Source organism: Lolium rigidum, chromosome 7 (genome assembly GCF_022539505.1).
Source record: "Lolium rigidum isolate FL_2022 chromosome 7, APGP_CSIRO_Lrig_0.1, whole genome shotgun sequence".
NCBI lineage: Eukaryota > Viridiplantae > Streptophyta > Magnoliopsida > Poales > Poaceae > Lolium > Lolium rigidum.
In genome coordinates, this window is record NC_061514.1 from 274,166,629 (window position 1) to 274,181,652 (window position 15,024).

A 15,024-nucleotide genomic window follows, 5' to 3' on the forward strand; every position below is an offset into this window, starting at 1 on the left:
CAGATGCAATATAATTCAACTTGAAGTATTATGTGTACAGGTGAGTGTTTCCGTCACGGTCCATTGTGCTTTGAGATTCGGATAAAAAAGAAGAGAGAAAGGAATCTTTCCATCTACCATGGTGGGCACGAATCTCGAGAAATAAATGGATGATACAAACGCCTACACCCATGCATGTGTGTACAGAAGTATTTCCCTAAATATAAATATAATAGATAGTTTACACTTTTGATTATTTTTTCTAACTCAGAAAATGGTTTCTACTATGGCTTCTTTACGAGGTTTCCATGGATTTTTCACTACAAGATGGTTTTCGTTGAAATGTACAAGAAATTTATTATGAAAAACCTTAGAAGTCACTTTCATGGGAATTAATTTATATCGTTCGAAACTAGGGCTAGGACCTTCTTGATAATGAAAGAGAGTTTCTCCTAGCTTCTTTGCATAGGCGAGTTTAACCAAATTAGTAACTGAGTAGTTTCTTTTAGTTTCCTAGTTTCTTTGCATAGGCTGTAAATTTTATCATTCTATTCCTTAAATCTTACAAATGGGCATATTATTGAATGAAATTTTACAGGGGTAAGTTTCAAGTCAATATCTACATGTGTTATTTTCATTTTTTAGAAAACTGATAAATATTTTTTTATAATATATAAAGTGTGTGCACCGATAGCTTATTTTTAGCTGTTAAACTTTTGCATTCTCATTTTTCTTCCCCATGGAAAAATTAATTAGATAATTAGCTAAAATTGGAAGTTTAACTATTGTATTCTCATTCTCTCACTTTTAAAGGAGTTAGTAAAATGGTCACATACTATTTAACAAAAACTTACACGTGCAAGTTACAACTCAATATCTATCTGCTTTTTCAAGATTTTAAAATTTTATAGGCACGTTTTCTTAAGAGAGGAATTTTGGCATTTAAACACAGTTTAAAATGTCAAAATATTCTTACAATAAAATTCACTCATACATCTTGACATTCAGTGTGCTTACAAAGTTGTTTCATAAAAATCAATTTTTTGTCATGTGTAAAAAGGGCAAAATTCAATGCTAAGAAAAGTTTTTCACGATAAATTTCTTTATATTTTTTACACATAACGCAAAAAAAGGTCGGTTTTCTGTGAGACTTGGCAAGTTGGCAGAGTATCGAGATGCATGCATCAAATTTTTGTTCGAATTTTTTGACCTTCTAAAATGTTTTCTTCGCCGACATGAGCATACACACACAAGGTCAAAAGTGAATTTCCGTGTTTTTGGTAGAATCTATAAAGTATGAGTATCAAGAGCTATGTTTTCATTTCTTTTTTAATCTTCCGACACATATCCCAAAGACGTTGTCCCTAGAGGTTCACATCTTGAGTCGAGATATCCGTAGGATCAGATTAGCATTTCTGGGCGTGAAGAGTTGGTTCACTTTGATCTTGTTTACGTCTCCTTTGCTTAATAGAAATCTCGTTGCTTTCTTATAAAAAAACAGCATCGGGGCATCATAGCTTACAAGTTACAACTGCTCGCTCCCTCTCATCAGTTCCAATACAGACAGTAGCTGCATCGTTTTCTCAAAAAGGATGAACCGGACAGCAAGTTCCCTTCAACTTGCATCAGCAACATGGCAACTGACAAAAAATCTGCAGATACTTTGCCACAATAATGAAACAGAACACATCAAAATAGCTAAAAGACAAGGAACACATATGCCAATGGTGCATAAATTTCCAGCCTCACTTGAATGGAAAACAATGTCCACGGCACATCGATTTGCAAGCTCTGTTGTTTAGAGAAAACAGCTTTTTTTTATGGAAAGCTTAATAAGGGGTAATCTGCTTAGTACGAGGGGAGGTAGATGACAAGCGAGAGTCCAGATAAGGATGAGGGCAGCCTCACGTGCGTTGCAGCTCGACAGATAGGCCCAACCAAAATTTAATGGAAGCATCCATACCAACAAACAGGGGGTGATAAAGCCACTTGTAGAGCGGAGGCGACACAGAACAGAGCAGGAAGGGAAGCAAAGCAAAGGGAAAAAAAGGAGGCAGAGGGAAGCACGTAATTCATAGAGAATTCAGATCAAAACAAGGTTTTTTTTAATCCCTCTTCTTTCTCTGATGCAGACATCTTTTTTCCTAACGAACAATTTTGTATAGGAAGTGTGAAAAAGAAATTATATATTCATCTATTCTATGCTCCTGTGTGTATGTACAGTAGTAGGTTTGCCCTGGCTTCTTCTTTTTATACCCCTCCTTCATTTCCTTGCGGCTTGAGCAGGAGAAGAAGAGGAGGCAGCAGAGCGAGGCAAAACAAATCTGCCAATGCACAGCTCTGGTGAGTTCTTTGGATCCGGGCGTTAGGGTTACTTTTCCTCCTCTGGGGCGTTCTTGATTTTGGGCGGCATCTTCTTTCTCCTGGGCGGAGATGGTTCGGAGCACCGGCAACCGCCATGAACAGCAATTCTTCCTGCTGTTCTTGAGTGGATCGTATCTCGAACTCCTGAATCACTCCGAGGACATCGCCGCGAGGAAAAATGCGGGTCGACTGGTTCGTCGAGTCGATGGAGTGCGAGATTGCCGTAGAGGGGGTTTTAGCCGAGGTACAGTAGCGGAACTCAAGGTTCGATTTGGAGATGAATTGCTGAATTATTGGTGGGGAGCAGTTCTTAACCTAGCCGTTTTCTTCTGACGAGCAATGGTGACGTTATCCGAGTTCCTCTGGCCTCTTTTCCTGGCGGAATATGGGAGGAATGGGCCAAAGGAAGCACCTTTTTCAGTCTGGCGTCTAGAGTGGATTTCCCTGCAGTGTTCCTGCTTTTTTCCGCCACCACTGTAGTTCTTTTGTTGCGACTCCAAAAAAATTACAGTAAAAGCTTTGGAAGCGTTGAACTGGTCTCGGCTCAAAATCAAATGATGTCTGCTAAAACCAACTGCCCTTCCTGTTTTTTCTTCCCCAATGCTGTTCCTAGAATTGAGTCAGGCTTTCCCCATTCATGGAGCAGAAGTAGAAGTCGGCAGAATTTCATTTAATGACCTACGTACTATTTATGTTCCTTGGACTACTGTTACTAATTTTGAGACACTCTTGTGTGTAATGCATGAGATTACTCATGCTGCTATGTCTTTTCTTATCTTAGATTAAGATCCTTTGGGAGTTCAGCTTGATTAAGTCGATCCATATTATGATGCTCTGGATTTAAAATGTTGAATTTGTCTGATATTAATTAGATTTGGAACCTTGGCCACGTATCTTCATTCAGAATTGATCATTTGCATCTGAATTTTTGGACTTGTCATTTTGGCGAGGTGTTTATGTTCAGTAGTCTGTTTTACTCTACCAACCATGTGTTGAAAGCGAGTTTCAGATATTCATGTGCAATAGTGGAACTCTGTTCTTGCATAATTCATATGGGCAACATGTCAAAGTTAGAATGAATCAAAGCAATAGTAGATCTATCATCTCGTCTGTATTAGCAAATTCAATTCAATTGCTGTCACATCATATTGAACAACAAATCTATGCTTCCTCAAATTGACGTGAAAGGCGTCCATGCTCATTTTCTTAGTTACTTTCATGTTGCGTGCAAACTCTTTTATTCAAAATTATTTACTTTTGGTCAAGTTCTACAACACAGTACTAGTAGTTTTCTAGCCATTTCCCTTGCAAGTTGGCATTTTATTTCGATATGCTATCTGAAAGTCCAAGCATAGCTTGTAGAAGGATCTCATATTAAAGAATGCAGAGTAACAATCAGCATACCTGTGCTGGATGCATGTTATCCTTGCTTTTCCGGTTTCCTTGATCATCATTCTCCTATATTCTAGAAGGTAACCCCATGTTGTCATATTCTACTGCAGGGTTATTTTAGACATTTGAGGCTGAACATCAATATATGGGACCTGGGCTTTCCCCTTTTCGAAAAAAACATCAATATATGGAAATTGTATAAAGTCAATTAACATACAATTAACGAAATACCCTTGCTAATATTGGTCGATGGAGGGTTATCTTAGACTGCCAATTTTGACATCTCAATTAGTGGAAAGCTCCTATGGTGTTGGTATTTAGGAAACGAGGGTTCATGAGATTAGGTAATGATATCGTGCAGTGATAATTACATGTCATTTTTTACAATTTGGTGCCCTGCTTGCCGAAACTATTAGAGTTTCTCTCTCTTTTCTAAAGTGAAACTACTAGGGACTCTGCATATAGTTTGTATTATTTAGCTTTGAATAATTACATGAGTTGGATCACTTCTGCTTGACCTCATTGTTGGTAATATACTGGTGCTTTTTGTGCAGGACTATTTGGTGTAGCAAATTAGCAATACCTTGATATAGAACCCCGGGCAGAAGCAAAGTGACAATAGAAAGAGAAATGGCTGCATATGAACCAAAGAAGAACAGTGAAGTAAGGATATTTGAGAGTTCAGATGAGATAGCAACAGATCTGGCTGAGTATATCTCACAAGTTTCAGAAATTTCTGTGAAAGAAAGGGGATACTTCACTATTGCCCTATCTGGAGGCCCCCTTGTCAGTTTCTTGAGGTAATGGGGATTTCCCTAATCTTTGTTTGCTAATATGTCATATTTTGTGGAAGAATTTTCAATACAGCACACAATATTGTATCTGAAGTATTATGTTTTTAATTGATGATAAGGAAACTTTGTGAAGGGCCATATAACAAGACAGTGGATTGGTCTAAGTGGTACATATTCTGGTCTGACGAACGTGCTGTAGCAAAGAACCATGCGGACAGTAACTATAAGTTAACAAAAGAAGGATTCCTATCAAAGGTACATGAACTGTAGCAGAAAATTCATAGTACAGCCTAGAATAGAACTACAGTTAATTTCCATGATTTTCTTTTCTCGAGATTTGCTTGTTTTGCATTTGTGCTTACGAGATGATATTATACCATGCATTTGCATGAGATCCATCATAACCATACATTGTTGTTTATTTACACTATTTCCATTAATATGTATTTTTCTTCAGTATATCAAATCACATACGAATATCAGTTGGGTCATTCAGTTTTTCCTGTATTATATATGTTTTTAGGTTACAAAAGTTTGTATATCAGTCATGTGGAAAATTTAACAACTGAAATGGGTACGTTTTGCAACCTTTGCCCAGTGCCAGTATATTGGCCTGACTGTCGGTCCAAAAAATCGTACAGTAGATCTGTGGCCTATGAATTCCCACTGTTATTTGTTTCTTCTCGTTCCGTCCGAGTGTTCTGAGTATTTGGTGTTCCACTAATTTCAAACTTGGAAGCCTTGAGAGTTCATTTCATTAGTCCAAAGTGTTCGAAAATAAATCAGTAGTTGAAAGGAGCACCGACCAGCCAGTCCTGTAAGATAAAAAAGTTAAATGAAAGATCATGGAAAGTATAATGTGCCTTAGCTCAAAGTTGTGTTTCTGACATCCAGGCTCGTGTCTTTTTTCTCATTTGGCATATATATTTTACTTGTCTGAACACTGTTCATTTTGCTTTAATACTGGTATGTCGTATATCGAAAGACACAAATATGCAATATTTTGTAAGTTGGGAGTATCACTTTTATCTTCGTAGATTTTGCATATTAGATACTGGTGTTGATCTGGGTAAGTTGTGAGGAAAGTGGGCTAATTTGTCATTTTGATATACCATTTTCTGGTAGTTCATGATGCTCAGATTGTCAGTTTTCTTTGGCAACTGCGGGAACAGGATTAAGGCGTCCTAACAACTACTTCGCGACTTCATTAGATCCAACTTCCAACTACTCTCACAACTCCCACCACCAACCACAACTTTCCCTATCTGCTCCTCAGGGTCATCTCCAGCCATTATTGTCGGTGTTAGAGCTTATCCAAATGAGCACTGTTGATTGAAACAGGATTAGTGCCTCTGTCTTAAGTGGCACCAATCACATGATTTACTTATCTGAAGGAGTTTAAGCCAATGTCTTGATATCATTTCCCCACGAGATAGGTGAATTCTGTTCAGTGTGGACAGTTTCAAGTCTTTGATCATGTGTATACCAGTGCCTTTGCCATTTCATGCTACATAGATTTCCTTGTTTCACTTAATTTGCGTCGTCTTGTACAAAGAAGCAGATAAAAATGCAGCAATTAGTACAATGTTAGAAGAAAGTTGGGTTCTGTTGAATTTAAGATTATGCAGAGGCACTTTTGTAATGTACGGCTTGGACCACTTATTTCTCACAAGTTAATCATCTGTTGCAATTAAATGGTGTTTTTCTAGGTACCTATTCTCAGTAGTCATGTCTACTCGATAAACGACAATGCCACAGTTGAGGATGCAGCGACAGGTTACGAGTTTGTCATCAGGCAGCTGGTGAAGGTCCGCACGATAGGAGTCTCAGAGAGCACAGACTGCCCCAAGTTTGATCTCATTCTTCTCGGTATGGGCTCTGACGGACATGTTGCCTCACTTTTCCCTAACCATCAAGCCCTTGAGCTGAAAGACGACTGGGTCACCTACATCACTGACTCTCCGCAGCCTCCCCCTGAGAGAATCACCTTCACCCTTCCTGTAATAAACTCAGCATCAAACATAGCAATCCTAGCGACAGGCGTCGACAAAGCAACTGCGGTTCAGTTAGCCGTGTATGACAGTAGCGATGGCCCAGACACCCCCACGTCAGTGCCTGCCCGGATGGTTCAGCCAACAGACGGGAAGCTAGTGTGGTTTTTGGACAAGGCAGCAGCCTCATCACTCGAGTTGTCAGACGGTGCCTACGAGCATCACCGTGAGTACTAACTCAGAAGGACTGAAGATTCTTTTGCTGTGTATGAAGATGTGTAAGTAGGTGGTGAATCATGGAGGGACGTTTGCTCTCCCCTGTAGCTCTCAATACCTCTGGTCTTCGTGTTAGTCCAACGGAAACATAGATGGTTTTGTGCGGCACCATGTTTATGTGATGTTGAGGCTCTAGGAGATGAGAACACTAAACCTGATTTGTGGTCAGTTATGATGTTATGTAATCCATTCTCTATCTAGTTGAAATTAGATTCTTTTGCTAGTATGTAGCCAATCTTATGTGGTTATTTCAATGTAAAACTGAAGCCGAAACTAAAATTCGTCTGGCTTTGCTTGATTTGGATTTGGTGTGTTTTGCCTTGATTTTTCTCCCATGTTATGTCAAGACGATATTCTGATGTTGCCATGAATTCACTTCGAAGGGCTTGCGTTTACTATGTTTGTGTCACTCTACTGGTATTTTCTTTTTTTCGCAAGATTGAATTTAACTTTCTCGTGACTGTGGTGGCTTAATTTTGTGGAACTTTTGCCCCTAGCTGGGTACTGAAATTTGATTCATAAAGGCCATTGTGTCTGTATAAACATGAGTGCCAGTAAGGCAGTAAGCGAAACTGTTTGGTACAGTGGCTTCCTAGTGTAATGGAAGCGCAAGAAGTAACTGCAGAATTGGCCTATAGTCACATAATTAAAGAAGTTGATATTCTGTTGGCTGGATGGTGGAATACTAGCATGCTAAGAGCAAGTCCAACAGCACCCTTATAACCACCCCTATACCAAACATAGGGAAGAAAGAAGAAAAATATGGCTCCAACAGCTCCCCTATAACCTCCCCTAAATATTGGTGTTCCCAACTCAACCCCCCTCTCTCCCCTATGCATTGGGGTTGTGGAGGTGTCCCCTATACATGCCTCAACCCATGTTTATGCCTTGTTATAAATCTTACATGTGGGCTCTACATTATTAAAATACATGTGAATATGACATTGGGGAGGAATTATAGGGGAGCTGTTGGAAAGAAGAAAAATATAGGGAAGGAATCTTTTTAGGGGTGTCCCCTACATGAAGATATAGGGGAGAAAATGTAGGGGTGCTCTTGGACTTGCTCTAAGGAAAGCCCTAGCCTCTGCGTCGTCTCATGCATATAGCCTTTTATTATTTTATTAAAATTATTTCAGGAGTTACAACTCAAGGATCTTACAAAATGGATACATGTATCAACCATCCATGAGGCGTATGTACATCGACATGATATCTGTTTATCAAACCATCGGCCTCACCGGTTGCATCTAATATCCATGTCTTGCTGGGATAACCTGCAAAAGAGGGAGCTCTTGATTTGTTAGAATTCAAGTCATTGCCCGAGTTCCACACAGCCCAAAGTAAAGCACAAACGTCAACTTGAAGTTGAACTTTATATTTTTTTATGCAATTCCTTGCAATCAATTCCCAAAAAAATCGTGATATCCTGTGCACAATCTGCCATAAGATCTTCGCACACGGGCAGGGTATAAAAAGACATTGTATTGTTTCATCTTTGTCACACAAACAACATTTAGTATTACCTTACCAATTTCTTGTTGCCAGATTATCTTTGGTTAGAAGCACTTTTCAGTGAAGGAAACACATAAACATCTCGATTTTCCAAATATACTTATGAAGAAACCTTGTGTGTCCATTTATTAAGTCTAGATACATTGATTTAACCGAGATGGAACCTGATGATGTTAGACTCCATCTAAATACTTCCTTATTCTCGGATAACTCTATATGCATTAACTGCTGAACAAAATTAGGCCACCTTGACCATTTGTTACCGGCTGGAGCCTTTCTAAAAGCTATATTTAGACGTGCCACCAATAAAACACTTGCCACTGAAAATTCTTTTTTTTGACGATACTATACAAGCATGCATATTGTTATGATAGGGGGAGTCATCTAATCACGTGTCTTCCCAGAACCTAGAACCCGGTGTACTCACGTTCCATGTAGCTATGGACCCTTCAGCAAAAAAAAAAACTTGTCTTTAACTCTCAAGCCTTTCCAAAATGAAGAGTTTGTTGGTTTTGCTTTAACTTGGGATAGAGTTTTAGAATGTAGGTATTGTCACACCCCCTCTTCATTCATAAGTTTAAACAAACACTTGGCCGGCTAAACGTTTATTCTCAATTTCTAGAACCTCAACCCTACCAGTACCACCTTGGTCCTTAGATCTGCATATTATTTTCATTTGGTTAATCTATACTTATTTTTCTGTTCATCACTTTTCCAAAAGAAAGAGAAAACAAAATTATAACCTCTTTCCTACCACTATAGTTATTTCCAAGAAAGACAACATAAACATTGGCAAGTTAGTAAAAACCAAGTTAATAAAAACTAGACGGTCTCCGTATGATAATATTTTCCTAACCATGATGCGATTCGTAGCATAGAAAATAAAAAAAAATCCTACAAAGAAAGAACAAAAGTAGATATAATATAAAAGAGCCAAGATCCAATCTACAAGATGCAAGTAGCGAGCGAGAGAGTGAAAGGACGAGATGTCACCTAGGGGGGGGGTGAATATGCGTTTTAAAAACTCTTACGGATTTAGCTTGTAAGAATGCGGAATTAAACTAACATTTATTTTACAAGCACAAACCCTAAATATGGTAGGCTCAACTAAGTGCAACAACAACAACTAGAGCTAAGCAAGATATGCACAGTATATATAGGAACAACAAGTGATAGCAAGATATAATAAATACTTAACCTCGATGGCTATCACAAGGGAAAGTAAACTCGGGTATAGAAATAACCGAGGCACGCGGAGACGAAGATGTATTCCCATGTTCCCTTCCTTTGCAAGAAGGTACGTCACGTTTGGAGAGGTGGGATCCCACGAAGGATTTCCCAACGCCATGAAGGCTCACCTTCTTCTCCGAGCCTATCCCACAAAGGAATAGCCCATTTCCTTATGGTTAGCTTTTCCTCCACTCCGGAGATGCAAGATCCTCAACCACTTCACAAGCTCCACGAAGGAGAAGTTCGGTTCCCTTGACAACCTTCCACGAAGAGGTCACCGGGACACCAACCAAGCCAACTAGGAGGTCACCCTCCAAGAGTAAAAAGCTCACGGTCTCTCACTCGAACTAATCATGGTGGAGAGCTCAACACTATGCAATGATGCAAAGCAAGAACACCAAAGGTGTTCAAATCATTCACACTCAAATACCACCAAAGCAACAAATATTAGGATGAGATTAGAGAGGAAGAGCAATGGAGGAAATCAACAAATGACTCCAAGATCTAGATCCAAAGGGTTTCCCTCACTTAGAAGAGAAACGGATTGGTGGGGATTGTAGATCTAGATCTCCTCTCTTAGATCCCTCAAGAATGAGCAAGAATCATGGGGGCAATCAAGAGATAAGGCAAGTTCTTCAAAGTCAACAATGGAGGAGAGAGAGGAAGAACTTACCCAGCCCAAGGTGAAAGAAGGCCTATTTATAGTGTAGGAAAAATAGAACCGTTGGGTGAGAAAACAGGCAGAAAAACGGCCCAGCCGGCCAGCCAACCGGTCCACCGGGCCGGGCGCCGGACAGGCCAGCGCATAGGCCGAAAGCGTCGGCTGACAGGCTGGACAGGGTGCAGCAGGCCGGCAACGGCCAAAAGAGCCCAACCGGCGGGAGGGCCGGTCGACTGGGCGCTGGGCTGGCCAGTCCGGCAGTCACCGGGCGTGGTGCCGGACTTGGGCCAGGAGACCCCCTAGAACAGGCCCGGTGTACACGAGCCCAACATCCGGTTCCCACCGGGCGGGCCGGCGGGAGGCTTGGCGGTGCCGGGCGGTGGGCCGGACTGCAGGACTCCCAAAAACCTTTTATTTTTCTTTTAAACATAAAATGCTCCTGAACTCCGATTGACATGAAACCAATTTTGTTGGAAAGATAACGACAAATATTGAGACTCCTCACAGAATGTTTTTAGATGATTCTAGAGAGAGAGTCTCCCAACGTAAAGACGTCCAAACTCGAAAACGCAATAGAAGATGCATGCGGATTTCGTTTTCGGTGAACTTGGGCTTGTTGAAAAGCTAGAAACAAGCTCAAGAACCTCACATAGATAAATACCAAGAAGCAATAGGGATATGCAAAGTATACAAAGGATTGAGCTTCCCAAGATGATGTGACCAAGTTACCCAACCGAAAGCCCCTCTTAATAGTGCGGCTATCTATCCTATAATCCGGTCTCCCAACAACCACCTTGAGACCGGTAAAAGGAAAACCTAGAAAGGCCATACCTTTTCCTTGCGCATCCCGCTTGATCTTGACGATAACTCTTCAAGCTCTACTCAAGCCGGAATGTCTCACTTGATCATTGTTGCTTCGTGAAGACTCACAAATGCTCCCCATACACCTTGATGGGAAAGCTGCATTGATGCACATCTTCACATGTACATTATCACCAAATGGACGGCAAGCTTCAAGCATATGATCCTCTTGATATGCTCAACTTGAACTTTCCCAACTCAACCTTGATGACAATCACCACTTGATGTCATCCTCTCATTGGCTATATGAGATCTCACTTTTGATGCATGCCCATGGAAAGATACCTAACCCACATAGACAAACACAAGGGCACATATATGATGGGTTAGTTCATAAAGCATAATTGACAAGGCTTACCATACCACATGACCTCACGTGGCACATTCTTCATGCTTCATGTGTTGACCAAACTTGAATCTATTATTCACTCTTTGTATTGGTCAACCCTGTATCTTCTCATGCTCTATCATACTATCTTGAGGTGCATAAAGAATTCTTTATTTGTTTGTATGCTCTAAATTTTAGTCAACCATAGCTCAACTTATGAGACTATCGTGACACTGACTTAGAGCCATAACTTGAATTCTTCACTTGGAATCAAGCACTCAAGATCTTTATCATTCATTGCTTAACACATAAGCTAGAGCATGGATAATATTGAGTTCCACATAAGAACTCCATCTTCATTTCTTCTTCTTGATCATATCACATATATGTCTTCAAATCGATGATCTCAATGCCAATACTCAAGGTATATCTTTATCTTCATGGCATCCATACTTGAATCCAACACATGGACTACAAGTAGTACATATGGAATATTCCTTCATACAAAATCGATGAAAACATGAGTCCATAGGGGTTATCATTAATTACCAAAACCACACATAGGGGCAATATACCCTTACACAGAGAGAGAGAAAGAGATTCAGATCCACGCACCCTCTTAGACCGCTAAGCAGAAGCGTTTATAACGTGTTTGATTAAGATTTGCTCCTCATGATCCAATCCGATCAATGCTGCAACGAAAGGTGCCTCCGAGATGTGCACACGTACGGCTTGATGGCGTCACCTCCTTCTTGATCCAGATAGGAAAAGGTAAGGTAGAAGAGATTTATGTAGAAGCACAATAGGTATGGTGGGAGTGGTACGTGGTGATTTTCTGCAGGGCTTTGCGAGGCCGGTGTAGCGGTGGAGAGAGAGAGAGATCGAGAGGGAGGAAGGGGCGGCTAGGGTTTTGAGGAAGGGTGCGGCCAGCACCTTCCCTCCCCTCTTCATATAGGGTGCATGGGAGGGATGCCGATTCCTTGGACCCTCCTCCAAGCCCTAGGGCCGATGGCTAGGGGGGAGAAAAGAGTCCTCCCCCACGACTGGTGGCTCCCCTTTAGGGTTTTCCTTGGTTGGCCGGCTGAGCCAAGGTGGGCATGTGCGCCTAGCTCAAGTGGGCCTGGCTGCACCCCCTTTGTCCATGTAGGCCTCCCCATGAAAAGTGGGCCCCACTGGTGGCCCTCCAGAACTTTATAGACGCTTCCTATACAATACTGCGAAAATCCAAACTTTTTTTCCAAAACCCTGAAATTGACTTCCTAGATATGAATCTTATTCTTTGGACTATTCCAAACCTCCTCTTGATGTCCTGGATCCCATTCGAGACTCTGAACAATCTCCGGCCTCATCATTATCCATTTTTCATTACTACCCTAGCGACATCGAACATTAAGTGTGTGACCCTACAGGTTCAAGAATATGCGAACATGATCGAGACACATCTCCAATCAATAATCACCAGTGAGACTTGGATGGCTATGATGATCCCACACATTCCATGAAGATCTTTTATCGGTTGAACCACTATGCCAAAGATTCAATCAATCTCCCATTCCATTCTCTTTGTCTCACGATATTGTACTTTCCCGGGATTCATAGTCGGTATCACCATACCTAGTTCAATCTCGTTCACATAAGATAGTCTTTACTCGTACCGTAATACATAATTCACTTGTGTCTAACTCATGAATAACGTTCTTGCGAATGATATAGAATGTGCATTACCTGAGCGTGCCTTGAGTATATCTATCCATTACGCGGATGGACAAATCCCACTCATGATACATACTACCCAACAAGTACTTTCTGAGATACCCAAGAACACATTTATGATCACTCAATTACGAATTGACGGTTGATGTCCTCAAAGTATTATTTTGGTAATAGGGTGTAGCATAATGTCATGGTCTAAGAATTGCTATATTTGACATTGGAAAGCTATATAATTTAAATATTGATACGATGTAATTGCTTATCTTAGTTAGATCATGTCCACCATGTTATTCTCCTAATGACATGACCCCTTTGTTAATTGATAACACATGTCTATGGTTAGAAAACCTCAACAATAATTAACGAGCATACTAGTCTAGTAGAGGCATACTAGGGACACACTATTGTCTACAAGCCACACAAGTATTAATTTTTTCTCTTAATAAAATTCTAGCATGGTGAATAAACACTTATCATGAATAATAAAATATGATAATAACTTTATTACTATTACCTCTAGTGCATATCTTCAACAGTCTATCACTTGCACAGGAATTAATAATCTAGTTTACATTGGTAAATCTCTAACACCCATAGATTCCACATGCTGATCATGTTTTGATCATGGAAGAGGTTCAGATCTAGGACATTCAAATTCGTATGTACTTTCCAAATCTTTATGTCACTTCCTTGACATAATCATGAATAGCTCGTGAGACCTTGACTCCTCCGCGTTTGTCCTTTATCATATTGAATTCTCACATATTTGTAAAATATATGATGATAATATCATATTTTACATTGATTTATGGGGATTTACCAATGATCACCTTTATTTGGTTTACAACTCTGCGGAACAGAAAATCCCTGTTTTGCGTATTTTTCACTTTCAGAGACCTATACGGAGTCAAGTTGACATGAGATTTTTGGAGCGTCACTTTTTCATCGGGAGAAGCACCATGGAGCTTGGAAACATACCTGAATGGGCCTGAGGCACAAAAGAGGCCAGGTGGCGTGCCTAAACATGGTGGGCGCGCCACCACTCCTCTTTCAGCCGTCGATCGTCCAATTGAGCCGATTCTTTCGCCCACCGACGTATTTTGACCTAAAAAACACTATATATATGGCCCCGCCGAGTTCTCGGGAGGAGAGCACCGCAGAAGACAGAAACACGAACATAGAAGCTGCAGCAGCGAAGATTGGAGGGGGAAACTCCATCGGGATCATCGTTGGAGGGATCTCCACCTTCTCCAACGTCTTCATCATCATCACCATGATCAAGGGGGAGTAGTCCACCTCTGGACTACGGGTTTGTGGCAGTAGTTTGATCTATTTCTCTCATGTTCTTCATAGTTTTTAGTGCCATATGAGCTGCCCTACGTGATTATGGCCATATTTGTAAAACCTATGTGGTGGATCCTTATTCTATGATATTGTGCTATGAGATCTGATCGTATTATGTGCAAGATGTATTGATAGCTGCATATTATGTACCCCGTTCTTAATTATTTGTTACGATCCAACTTATATGTAAGAGCTTGTGTGGAGTGATGTGTTTATTAGATGGGGTAGCATGGTTTTAGTGATTGGATAGTGACAACAAATTCATGATCTATTATGGTTTTGCCTTTTCTTTTGCTACCTCACTAGGGATAAAATGAATGCATGTGCTATGTTCGTCACGTGACAAAAGTGATGATTGATATCTACGCACGCTTCTATTCTTGTAGACAGTGTTGGGCCTCAAAGTGCAGAGGTTTGTAGAATAGCAGCAAGTTTCCCTAAGTGGATCACCCAAGGTTTATCAAACTCAGGGACCTAGATATCCCTCTCAAGCAACCCTGCAATTACGATACAAGAAGTCTCTTGTGTCCCCAACAACACACCTAATACACTTGTCAGATGTATAGGTATAGTTCGGCG

At 40.6% G+C, this 15,024-nt stretch overlaps 1 protein-coding gene across 3 annotated transcripts; it reads left to right on the forward strand.

Moving 5' to 3' along the window:
* Positions 1-1,946: 1,946 nt before the first annotated feature.
* Positions 1,947-7,096, forward strand: LOC124669888 (probable 6-phosphogluconolactonase 2). 3 transcript variants are annotated; one of them, XM_047206422.1, is made up of 5 exons: positions 1,947-2,077; positions 2,266-2,322; positions 4,290-4,535; positions 4,649-4,784; positions 6,239-7,096. In XM_047206422.1, exons 3-5 carry the CDS (start codon positions 4,366-4,368, stop codon positions 6,755-6,757), a joined length of 825 nt encoding a protein of 274 aa, XP_047062378.1. In that variant the 5' UTR covers positions 1,947-2,077; positions 2,266-2,322; positions 4,290-4,365; the 3' UTR covers positions 6,758-7,096. The 3 variants fall into 3 exon arrangements, with proteins under 3 accessions (XP_047062378.1, XP_047062380.1, XP_047062379.1); XM_047206424.1 differs by lacking the exon at positions 2,266-2,322 and having other exon boundaries at positions 1,971-2,077; XM_047206423.1 differs by lacking the exons at positions 1,947-2,077; positions 2,266-2,322 and adding an exon at positions 3,753-3,815.
* The last annotated feature ends 7,928 nt before the right edge of the window (positions 7,097-15,024 follow it).